Here is a 12,598-nt window from a genome sequence, read left to right on the forward strand (position 1 = left end):
CCTTTAACTGTTCCTACTAGTTTCTGACTCCTGTGTCTGCTTCAGTTCCCAGTAAGCTGTGATTCTTTGTACTCACCTGTCTGTCCAGTTTCTAGGACAGTGATTTTCACTGTCACCTCAATTGTCTGATGGATATAAGAAGGGTAGTTGACTTCCAGTTTGTTCAGCTTTTTTTCTTGTTGTGTGGATGGTAGTGAAACTTTCCAAGCCTTTGCATGTTGAATCAGAAACTGGAAGTCAACCCCTGAATTGGAATTATAACTTTGAATTGTCTTTTGAATTGTCTCCAGATCTCCATAGAAATGTGAATCACATTAACTCCTGACAGTCATTAACATGTCATAATAGGAATGTTTGTAATCTGAAGGCAGAGTTATGAGGGTAGTAATAATAATAGAATAATAGTTAATATTTATAGTTTTTTATCATGTTATGCTCTATAATACAGAGCATTTATATGCATCACCTCATTTATTCCTCATAATCACCCATATTGGTAAATATTATCACCACTTTTTAAAAGTTTATTTATTTTGAGAGAGAGAAAAAAAAGAGTGAGCAGGAGAGGGGAGAGAGGGAATCCCAAGCAGGCTCTGTGCTATAAGCGCAGAGCCCTATGAGGGGCTTGAACTCACAAACCATGAGATTATGACCTGAGCTGAAATCAAGAGTCGGATGCTTAAATGACTAGGCACCCCCTATCACCACTTTTTTAATAGGTGAAAAAATTAAGGCTAAGATCAATTAAGTAGCATGCTCAAGAGAATACAACTTGGGATTCCAAACCAAGTATTTGAGTCTAGACCTTATACTTTAATCACTGTGGGGTACTGCCTTCTACATTAAGAATATGAAGAGAGAAAGTTGGAGAAATAGAGCTAGGAAGGGGAAAGACTTTCTGAAGTTTGTTATCCTATGAATTTGGAGTAGAGGTAGGACTGAAAAGGGCAAAGTTGATACCTAATTCACAATTGTGCTCCTATGTCTTCCATCTTTAATTTGAAGAAAGATCACGTTCCCTATAGATTTTTAGGCAACTGCCTAGATGCTGTATGAAATAGTCCAGTCTCCAGGGGAAAGGGGAGAAATTTGGTCTGAGGGGATGAGTATTAGGTGCCCTTGAGGACAGAGGTTATATGATTGGTCTGTGGTTGCACAACTACTTTGTGTCTGAACTTCAGAATCAGAATAAATATTTAAATTAATCTTCCTAGTGTTCTTGCCATGAGAAATGAGTTCTGTGCTCTGAATATAATTGAAATGTCCATGGCCAACAAATCAAACTGATTCAAAAATACCTGTGGGTATGATGATGATATCTCAGAAATGTACTGTGAATATATTGGTGAATATTTCAGTGTGGAAATTGTTTTTTTTTAATTTTACTTTTTTTAATTTACATCCAATTTAATTAGCATATAGTGAAACTGATTTCAGGAGTAGATTCCTTAATTCCCCTTAGCCATTTAGCCCATCCCCCTCCCACAACCCGTCTAGTAACCCTCTGTTTGTTCTCCATATTTAAGAGTCTTATCTGGGGCGCCTGGTGGCTCAGTCGGTTGAGCGTCCGACTTCAGCTCAGGTCATGATCTCACCGTCCGTGAGTTTGAGCCCGCGTCTGGCTCTTGCTGACAGCTTGGAGCCTGGAGCCTGCTTTGGATTCTGTGTCTCCCTCTCTCTCTCTACCCTCCTCCACTCATGCTCTGTCTCTCTCTCAAAAATAAATAAACATTAAAAAAAAAGTCTTATGTTTTGTCCCCCTCCCTGCTTTTATATTCTTTTTTCTTCCCATCCCTTGTGTTCATTTGTTCTGTGTCTTAAAGTCCTCATATGAGTGAAATCATATGATATTTATCTTTCTCTGACTAATTTCGCTTAGCATATTACCCTCTAGTTCCATCCACCCCTCAAGTTCCATCTTGCAAATGGCAATATTTCATTCGTTTTGATTGCCGAGTAATACACCAAATTATATATATATATATATATATATATATATATATATATATATGTATATATATATATATATATACACACACACACACACACACACACATACATATACCACATCTTCTTTCCATTCATCCATCAATAGACATTTCGGCTCTTTCCATACTTTGGCTGTTGTTGACAGTGCTGCTATAAACATTGGGGTGCATGTGCCCCTCCAAAACAGCATACCTGTATCCCTTGGATAAATACCTAGTAGTGCAATTGCTGGGTCGTAGGGTACTTGTATTTTTAATTTTTTGAGAAACTTCCATACTGTTTTCCAGAGTGGCTGCACCAGTTTGCATTCTCACCAGCAGTACAAAAGAAATCCTCTTTCTCCACATCCTCGCCAACATCTGTTGTTACCTGAGTTGTTAGCAATTCTGACAGGTGTGAGGTGGTATCTCATTGTGGTTTTGACTTGAATTTCCCTGATGATGAGTGATGAGAACAAATAATCCTAAAATTTGTATGGAACCAGAAAAGACCCCGAATAGCCAAAGCAATCTTGAAAAAGAAAACCAAATCAGGAGGCATCACAATCCCAGACTTCAAGCTGTACTACAAAGCTATAATCATCAAAACAGTATGGTACTGGCACAAAAACAGACACTCAGATCAATGGAATAGAATAGAAAGCCCAGAAATGGACCCACAAACGTATGGCCAACTAATCTTTGACAAAGCAGGAAAGAATATCCAGTGGAATAAAGACAGTACCTTCAGCAAGTGGTGCTGGGAAAACTGGACAGTGACATGCAGAAGAATGAACCTGGACCACTTTCTTGTACCATACACAATAATAAACCCAAAATGGATTAAAGACCTAAATGTGAGAAAGGAAGCCATCAAAATCCTCGAGGAGAAAGCAGGCAAAAACCTCTTTGATCTTGACCACAGCAACTTCTTACTCAACAGGTCTCCAGAGGCAAGGGAAACAAAAGCAAAAATGAACTATTAGGACCTCATCAAAATAAAATGCTTGTGTACAGCAAAGGAAACAATCAGCAAAACTAAAAGGCAACCGATGGAATGGGAGAAGATATTTGCAAACGACATATCAGATAAAGGGTTAGTATCCAAAATTTATAAAGAACTTATCCACCTCAACACCCAAAAAAACAAATAATCCAGTGAAGAAATGGGCAAAAGACATGACTTTTTCAAAGAAGACATCCAGATGGCCAACCAACACAGGGTGGAAATTCTAAGATCCAGATATGGCTGGCAACAAGTTACTTCAAGAAGCTTGGTAACAGATGTTTCTGGTGAACATCCTGGGCTCCCAACCTAGAAGATGCTGGCAAGTGGCATCTGCCACTCAGGAAGGGTGGGAGGGAGGGAAGGAAGCTGGGCTGTAAGGGCTGACATTATTTTGACTGAACAAGGAGGTCCTACAACAAACTGCTCTATGAGGGATCAGCCAGGCCAAAAACTGGAGCTATTTGTTGAACTTGGGTACTTCTAGCAAGTCTAGCCCTCAGCAAAACCTTTGACTCGATGAAGTCTATTTTAATAGTGTCAGGGGCATTAAATAATAGAGGAATTACACACTGAGAACAGTATTAGGGGCCTGCTCATATTTGAGGCTTTGGTGGTTTTTCCTTGCCTCAGGTAAACAACCATCTTGAGACTTGACTTACATGATTCAAATTTCTTTACTTAAGAGACTCAAAATTAAGCAGGTTTGGAACAATGAGGTATGGCAATTGTACCTGTTCACTAGGAAAGAGGTCATGGGAAGATTGGGCACAGGAGAGAAACAATGACAGTAGTAAGCCTAGCAGCCAGCAGTTTGAGGGAGAAATACTGCAAATAATGGAGTAAAAAGCATAAAAGACTTATGAGGTTTGATGTAGGTACCCAGATATCTGCAGAATAGCCAATGAGGTAACTTTATAAAGGATGGGTTTGTGGGGGCAATGGTCTTCTATAAGACTCTTCTGAACAAAATATAGTTTCTGTACCCACCTTCTGGGATTAATTTTGGAGTGGTCTCTTAGGAGCTATACATTTTCAGTGGGTTAAAGTATTGTGTTCCTGGAGATAGTTAACCAATTGGTGAGGATTTGTTTTCATCTGATTAGTAAGTTAGCACCAGTTTTCACCAAGGAGAGCTGGAGGTTTGGAGGAGACATAATCCAGGATTGTGAAAGTTTAGGGATGGAATGTATTCTCTGTGCTGGATTACCATCATATAGTGCTGCCCAGCAAGAGTGTAATGAATAAACTCTGCAAGCTTCTGGGCTCTGGCTTCTCACATGGTAGTATATTATCCTCATATGCAGAGTAAGAAACTGATACCTGAAGAAGTTAAACAAATTTGCCCGAGACCACAGAACTTGGGTGAAACCCAGATATTGACCTAGAGCTGTTTTGCTCTGACAGCAGTTTGCCTTTTCATCTATACTACATTGGCTCCAGAAGGGTGGAGATTACCTGATGATAATATTTTCCTATACCACAGTTTAAAAGAAAAACTCAAAAAGCTATATTGGGTACAAGTAATATTTTATAAGGCTAGATGGTAACTTGGAAAGCACTTGGGGCTATCTCGATCTAGCCCAAAGAACGTGTAGAGATTTCAGGCTGTTCTTCATTGGGCTTATTTTCTAACTTCTATACACTCTTTACATTGTACTTCCTGGGGGAAAAATCAAAGCAGTGTGCACAGAAATTGAAAATGGTTAGAGCTAATTGCATATGGACTTTCCCTAAAAATGACATTAGAAAACGTCATTTGTCTTTGAATACAAGTGTGTGGGCTAATTTGCCCACCCCCACCACTGCTATGTGAAAGTGAAAAGCAGCTCAGTTTTCATTTTCCTTTCCTCTCAAAATGCCCAAAGGGACCATATTTTTGTTTAATAACCTTCAGAATGATTCTTTAGAAATCTGAGGCTATCAGAGTTCGAAACAATGCGAAAATAATTGTGGATTATTATTGTATGACGATAGTGGCAGCTGGACTATTTTTTTTTCTTTATGTTCAGACTATCTTCTTCATTTTCCCAGAAACCTTATATCCCCAGGTTTAACTCAGAAGCAAATCTCATATAGGTGATAAACCTCACCAGACATGGTGTGTAATATAATTTCAGACAGACCTTTAACTGTTCTTTGGAAAGACCCTAGGGAGTGAAACAGCCTTATATCTAGATGCCCTAGATAGTATTACTTTTATTTACTCTCTGACAATGTGTGTGGGTAGTTGTATTGGACATAAAGCAAGCATATCTCTTAAATATTGTACCTGTGAACTTAAGTGCCAGTTTTTGTGTTTTGTTGTCAAAACTCCTGCTATCATAAAAAAATTGTTACAGTAAGAAACTAATAAATGGGTGCTCCTTCTCTCAAAGCATTTTACACACACACACACACACACACACACACACACGTGCATCCATGCAGAGCTGGAGATTGAGAGTCTGCACTGATTCTACCTTCACGTGAATGTTTAGGATGTATGTATGGAGGGCAGGAATGGGGGGTGAAGTGGAGGCGGGGTAGAAGAGATGTTGTATATACCATGGTGGGAAAAGTGGAAAGTTCTCTTAACAATTATTTACATAATTTGCCTAACAATCATTTCTTCATTGACTTAGCTGACAGATTCAGAGTTTAGATGATAAAATATTTTTGCCTTGGTTACTTAGCATAGCTGAATAATCACGGCTATTCCTTAGACCTCCTTTTGATGTTTGTGCAGCTTTTGGCCACTACTTTTGTTGGACATTTGAGATGGGTAGTAGACAAACTGGAAAAATATCTACAAAGTAGTCTGAGAAATCTCCCAAAAGGCAAAGCCACTTGGCTAAATATTCTTACCTACTTGGTTCATGTTATGTTTTTGTCATTCTCTGGAAAAGTTTTAAACACTTCTTTCGAGAGAAGTCCAATCCCAGTAGCAAGACTCCCTCACATTCTCATTAGGAGTATAGAAAAATTGTCTTCCAAACCCAAATCTTATTCTCTGGTCATATAGCACTGAACTGAGAAAGTAAGTGGAAAATTTCTCCATTACTAGGGCAAAATGTATGCTAATTTTACCTAGCTGTATTTCTAGAGTACTGCTTAAGCCTAATTTTCTTGAACCCTTCCCCTATCCCATCCACCTAATGGATCTCTTGACTATGGGGAGAGAGACTCTGGAATATTAGCGTTTGTTTTTAACTATAAGAGGTAATTAATAAAACCATTGTAGACTACATTGCCAGTATAAAAGCCTGTTATGAATGTTTAACAATGCCTAAGACTCCCTTGTATTATACTATGTTGCTAAATGAACACTATTCTCTTTGGACACTTAGGAAATGTCTCTGTCAAATAGGAAAAAAAAATACCAGGGCTTTATAGTGATATTTACCTACTTTTAAGGTTCTGCTATACGTCTTTTGTATTGGGGGAGCTTGTATATTTTCCTATTTTGGCAGAATATCTCCAAAGAATTTCTACACTTGGGATCAGGCCTTCAAAGTAACTCTTAGGCTGATAGTTGTGACATTTAAACTGGACACATTAAGAGACATTCATATTTTTTTTCTGGTCATTGACTTAACTCTAGTTATATATTTTGAAAACTAAGGAGAAGAGCACAAACAAGTGAAAGTACTAACTTGCCAGTACTAGGACTTGATGAGAATTTTAATTTTTTGCTTACTTGCAAATATTTTCTCTGTAGGAATGCAAGCCAAAAATGTGGAGAAGCATAATAATACAGAAAGGAAATGCTCTTCTAATCCAAGAAGTTCAAGAAGAAGATGGAGGAAATTACACTTGTGAACTTAAGTATGAAGGAAAACTTGTGAGACGAACAACTGAATTGAAAGTTACAGGTAAGAATTGCTTCTACCAAACTGTGGCAAATGAACTTTTAAATATAATTTGGTATGGGAAGAAAGAGTTTCCAAAACAAAGAGTGAACTTGAGGCAAATTTACAACTGGATGCAAATCAAATGGTTGGAAAGCTCTCTATTAGTAAATTGTACTGGGAAAGAATACATGGAATCTGGACAATTGATTTAGGGAACATGGGCCCAGTTGCTGCATATCTGTTATCTGCCTTTATGAAAGGTTATTAGCTCTTCAAGATATCATTAGCTGTTACTAAGCATCTCAGAAAAATATACTGGAACCACTTTAGAATGTTGACTTAACCCATATTTGGAATCTCCTTGTAGGTAATGCCTGCCTCAGAATGATATTCTATTGGCCTTTTGGAATGGCGTCTTCTTGGACTGCATCTAAAATATCATATACAAAATTACTCATAAATGACTGATGTTGTTATATGGTTCTACTTATTCTTAAATGGAGCAACTCCAAACAAATAGTGTGTGTGTGTGTGTGTGTGTGTGTGTGTGTGTGTGTATTTTAAATCTGAAGTACAAGTAAAGTATAAGCTAGTAATTCTACTCATACTAAAAGAGAGAAACTCAGGATATTCTTATGTGGTGGAGAATGTTAGAAAGTAATTTTTAGAGACATATGACAGAACTTAATACCATAAAAGTTATCCCTCATGATGTTTGTGATGGACTTTAAGAAACTTCATTACAGAAGTCTACCTGCTATTGTTCCTGAACAAACCTTGCCTAATTTTCTTCTTTTTATATATGTTTTAGATTTATGTGGTGTGTGTGTGTTTGTGTGTGTGTTTAAGTGTTCACACACACATTTGTATTGAGGATAAAATCTCAACCATAGTAAAATTTGACATAATCCGGACAATTGTAACATTGATTACATTAATTCACTTATGACTGATGCATACACAGGGCTTCCACTGACCACTTGCACATGTGTCCCCAGCTCTACCTTTTAAACAGCTTTTACTACTATAGTTAATGCCAAAATAATCCAAATAATTGGCCATGCACAAACATGCTCTAAAGTCACTGAGCACTTTCTTTTGGTAAAAACTCTGTACAATGTGCCTAAACCTACAGGTTGTGACTACTAACCATTATGCTACAGTGAAAAGTCATCATGTAGGGATGTAAGTGGTCCTACCCTGTCTCACTTCAAAATCCCCCTTTGTTGTGCTGCCCAAATCTAAATAAATGCTTTTATTTTATAGATAATTGCTTTTACTAAGAGATAATCTTTACCTGTAGAAATGTATTTTGAGGGGCACCTGGGTTAGTCAGTCAGTTAAACATCTGACTTTGGCTAAGGTCATGATCTCATGGTTTGTGGGCTTGAACCCCACATCAGGCTCTGTGCTGACAGCTCAGAGCCTGGAGCCTGCTTCAACTTCTGTATTTCCTTCTCTCTCTGCCCTTCCCCCACTTATACTCTGTCTCTGTCTCTCTCGCTTCCTCTAAAAAATAAATAAATATTTAAAAATTTTAAAAAAGAAATGTATTTTGAAAACTTATTTTACACAGCAATTTTGTATCAATTGAAAGTAACCTTTTATCAATAAAACACTATTGTTTGGCTATTAAAAAACACTTGTGACTGATGCACTTGGGCATTACCTGTTTAACTATCTAATGTTGACATCAACTAGTTCGTTGATTATACTCTCACTAATGTTAGGAATACAGATTTCCTTCTATATTATTTTTGTTTATGTTTAACTGACCTTTTTGGGGTAATGTTAAAATCAGTCTACAAAGTAGTGACACTTGGTGAGTAGGTTTATTGCTGTAACTCATATTTTATTAAGTTTTTGATCCCTAGGAGTCAGCAGTTTGTTTTGTATTTTTCAAAATTCTGAATGTTAACACAAGGAATACAAAATATCTTATTAGAAACTAATATTGACATTGTAACAATATTTATTCTTCTAATCCATGAGCATGGAATGTTTTTCCATTTCTTTGTATCTTCTTCAATTTCCTTCATAAGCTTTCTATAGTTTTCAGCATACATATCTTTCACATCTTTGGTTAGGTTTATTCCTAGGTATTTTATGGTTCTTGGTGCAATTGTGAATGGGATCAGTTCCTTTATTTGTCTTTCTGTTGCTTCATTATTAGGGAGGGAACCAAACCATAAGAAACTCTTAAAAACTGAGAATAAACTGAGGGTTGATGGGGGGTTGGGAGGGAGGGGAAAGTGGGTGATGGACATTGAGGAGGGCACCTGTTGGGATGAGCACTGGGTGTTGTTATATGGAAACCAATTTGATAATAAATTTCATATTTAAAAATAAATAAATAAAACAGAAAAAAAGAAGCTAACATATATATGGGGTGCCTGGGTGGCTCAGTTGGTTGAGCATCCGACTTCAGCTTAGGTCATGAACTCATGGCTTGTGAGTTCCAGCCCTGCGTCTGGCTCTGTGCTGACAGCTCAGAGCCTGAAGCCTCTTCAGATTCTGTGTCTCCCTCTCTCTCTGTTCCTCCCCTTCTCGTACTCTCTGTCCCTCCCTCAAAAATAATAAATCAACATTAAAAAAATAAAAGCTTAAGAAAAAGGAAACTAACATGTATGTTTTAGTTCATGCTGTATCCTAATACATGACAGTTCTACTTAGTCTGAATTTGTAGAGTAACTTCTGTGGAGGTTTGAATTATTCTTTTGATTAGAAATGTACATCCTTTCCTCTATGAGCTTTCAAAATAACTACCATATTGGGCCAATTCCAGGTAGCAAAGATATGCTTTTGGTTGATTTCTGATTTCCTCAATGTGAACTAGACTTCCTGTCTCATCCAAGCAGAAGAGTCAATCAGGCAGTTTTACATCATTAGTAAGTGAGCTGGCTATGCTCAGATCCTTGCAACATCATCACTTTGACCAGTCACACAATCCTTATCAGGTGTTTGCAAAGCACTTCCATTGGGAGTTATTTACTAAAATTTGCAGCCTTATAGCATTTAGCTTGGATTTTAAGTTGGGCCAGAATAAAGTTAACAATAAACCTTTTATGCTCCCATCTAATGGGTTATGGTGACAACACATTTGCTTTTTTAGTTTCTTTTTTTGATTCTGGAAAAGCAGAGCTAGAGCTCTTCTTTTGTGTATTTTGCAAAGCGTTTATTCACTTGACCTGAACTTTTAGTATAATTGAACTATGGATTTAAAATTTCACCTCAATTCTACCTCCCAGAGGTTTTCAAACTTTAATGTGCATCAAAATTATGTGGAAGAACCCAGATAGGATGAAAATGAGGCTCCTTAAATACTGGTTGCATCTCTCTCCTCCAGATTCTAATTCACAACATCTCTAAAATTGGAAACTTGCCTTGTCCAGGTAATTCTGTTGCATGCCTTCCAAGGATTATGCTTTGAGAAACACTAGCTGAGAGAATAATGCTAAAGAAGTCAGTCACAGGTTTGCTTTTCTTGTGAGCATGTTAGTGCTTGCTCTCTCTCTCTCTCTCTCTCTCTCACACACACACACACACACACACCAAACTCATTTTCATAGGCCCCAAGTTGTTTTACCTAAGTTCCTAAGAGCTGTCATGAAAATATAAGTCCTTCACCTTCACCCCAGTGTTTATCGCAGTGCTATCAACAATAGCCAAAGTATGAAAAGAGCCCAAATGTCCACCGATGGATGAATGGATAGAGAAGATGTGGTATATATATACAATGGAGTATTCCTTGGAAATCAAAGAGAATGAAATCTTGCCATTTGCAACTATGTGGATGGAACTAGAGGGTATTATGCTAAGCGAAATTAGAGGAAGTCAAATATCATATGACTTACATCATATGAGGACCTTAAGACACAGAACAGATGAACATAAGGGAAGGGTAGCAAAAATAATATAAAAACAAGGAGGGGGACAAGAGACTCTTAAACATGGAGAACAAACAGGGTTACTGGAGGGGTTGTGGGAGGGTGGATGGGCTAAATAGGTAAGAGGCATTAAGGAATCTACTCCTGAAATCATTGTTGTACTATATGCTAACTAATTTGGATGTAAATTAAATATATATATATAAGTCCTTGGTCATCAAGGGAAATCTGTCAAGGGAGTGCAGGGATAAAGCAGTCTCAGCGACTGAAATAGTAATTTTTTTCATTTACCATTTAAGTAAAAAATGCACTGAGTATCACATGCTGGAGAAAAAAAATAATTCAAAATTATCCTTGGGTCAGTGGTCATCATTCATATACGAAGATATCAAGTTTATGTATTTATTCATACAATTCAAGTGTTATGCCTGATATAGAAACAAAATGGCTTCTTGGTATGGAAGTTCAAGACATTGCTCTGTGAAGATTTATTTTTATTTGAAGTTTTATGTAAGTTATACTGTGTTTTGTATGTTTGTTATTACAAAGCAATTAAACAGGTTGCCCTCTCATAATTCAAAATATAAGGCTGGTAACCCTCAGTTTGTTCTCCATATTTATGAGTCTCTTCTGTTTTCCCCCTCCCTTATGGGAAGAGTTGTGGGAGGGGGGGATAGACTAAATGGGTAAGAGGCACTAAAAAATCTACTGCTGAAATAATTGTTTCACTATATGCTAACTAATTTGGATGTAAATTTAAAAAATTAAAACAAGTCAAAATACAAGGTTGGGATTATTTTAAAAGTAACCCACTCATACTTGTTTTTAGTTTAGCAATATGCAGGCGTGGAATAAGACTTTCAATATAAAATCAATAGGATTGGCTAATTACAAAATCATGTAGATAGAGGTTCTTTAAAATTATATATTGCAAGTATGGAGATATTTAAAAGGTTATTAAAAATTTAAGAGGTTATTTTCTGACTGTTCTTTTTAAATTTATAAATCTGCAAAATATCTCGTCAATAAAGCAAGTGTTTTTTTTTTTTTTTTTTTTCAACGTTTATTTATTTTTGGGACAGAGAGAGACAGAGCATGAACGGGGGAGGGGCAGAGAGAGAGGGAGACACAGAATCGGAAACAGGCTCCAGGCTCCGAGCCATCAGCCCAGAGCCTGACGCGGGGCTCGAACTCACGGACCGCGAGATTGTGACCTGGCTGAAGTCGGACGCTTAACCGACTGCGCCACCCAGGCGCCCCAAGTGTTTTTTTTTTTAAGTGTATAGGTGCTACTTGCTTTAAATAGATCAGTTATAAAAAGATTCAGATATTCAAAACTGATGAATTAGAAAGTAATCATTGGTTTTATGAAATTATTTTTTCCATATAAAAGAATTTGTCATAGGATTTCTTTAAATAGCCAGATTTCCTACTGCATTAAAATAGGATTTGATTTAAATGCAACTTTTCTGGAACACTTTTAATATATAAATTATTGCAGACTTGTGGGATGTTATTGTAGACATTTCTTTTTATTCCTTCAGAGGATGTAGATCAGCAAGAAGGGGTTTAATAACAAATAGACATGTTACATTAGTGCGTTTAGGTCGTTTGTCAAAGATGACAACAGCTAACAGTTTTATTTCCTACAGCATATTTTAGGTGGCTGTTTGTTATTTTAAAGATATTTTCCCTTTATTCTCACATTGAATTTTGTGAAGACGGCTAGTTGAAGTGTTAAGAATAGAACGGAAAGTTGATTATATGATAGTGAGAATGTAGAATGGGTGATAATGGAAGAAGGAAGAAGGAGAAGAGGAGTGGGAGAGGGTGGGAGAGATAATGTAATAGGGTCTGCTGGGATTAGAGGAGAATGTCTGCCTTGAGAAGGTCAAAGGCAGACAT

The 12,598-nt window shown here is 37.1% G+C and overlaps 1 protein-coding gene across 1 annotated transcript in view; it reads left to right on the top strand.

Moving 5' to 3' along the window:
- Window positions 1–12,598, top strand: part of IL1RAPL2 (interleukin 1 receptor accessory protein like 2) — a 612,469-nt gene that overhangs the window by 76,706 nt on the left and 523,165 nt on the right. Inside the window, exon 5 of the mRNA XM_047082151.1 lies at window positions 6,674–6,827. Coding sequence (XP_046938107.1) covers window positions 6,674–6,827 — 154 coding nt within the window. The remainder of the gene's footprint in view (window positions 1–6,673; window positions 6,828–12,598) is intronic.

Source organism: Lynx rufus, unplaced genomic scaffold (genome assembly GCF_022079265.1).
Source record: "Lynx rufus isolate CCGP_SWC_20201006 ecotype Redwood Valley unplaced genomic scaffold, mLynRuf1.p SCAF_19, whole genome shotgun sequence".
Lineage (NCBI taxonomy): Eukaryota > Metazoa > Chordata > Mammalia > Carnivora > Felidae > Lynx > Lynx rufus.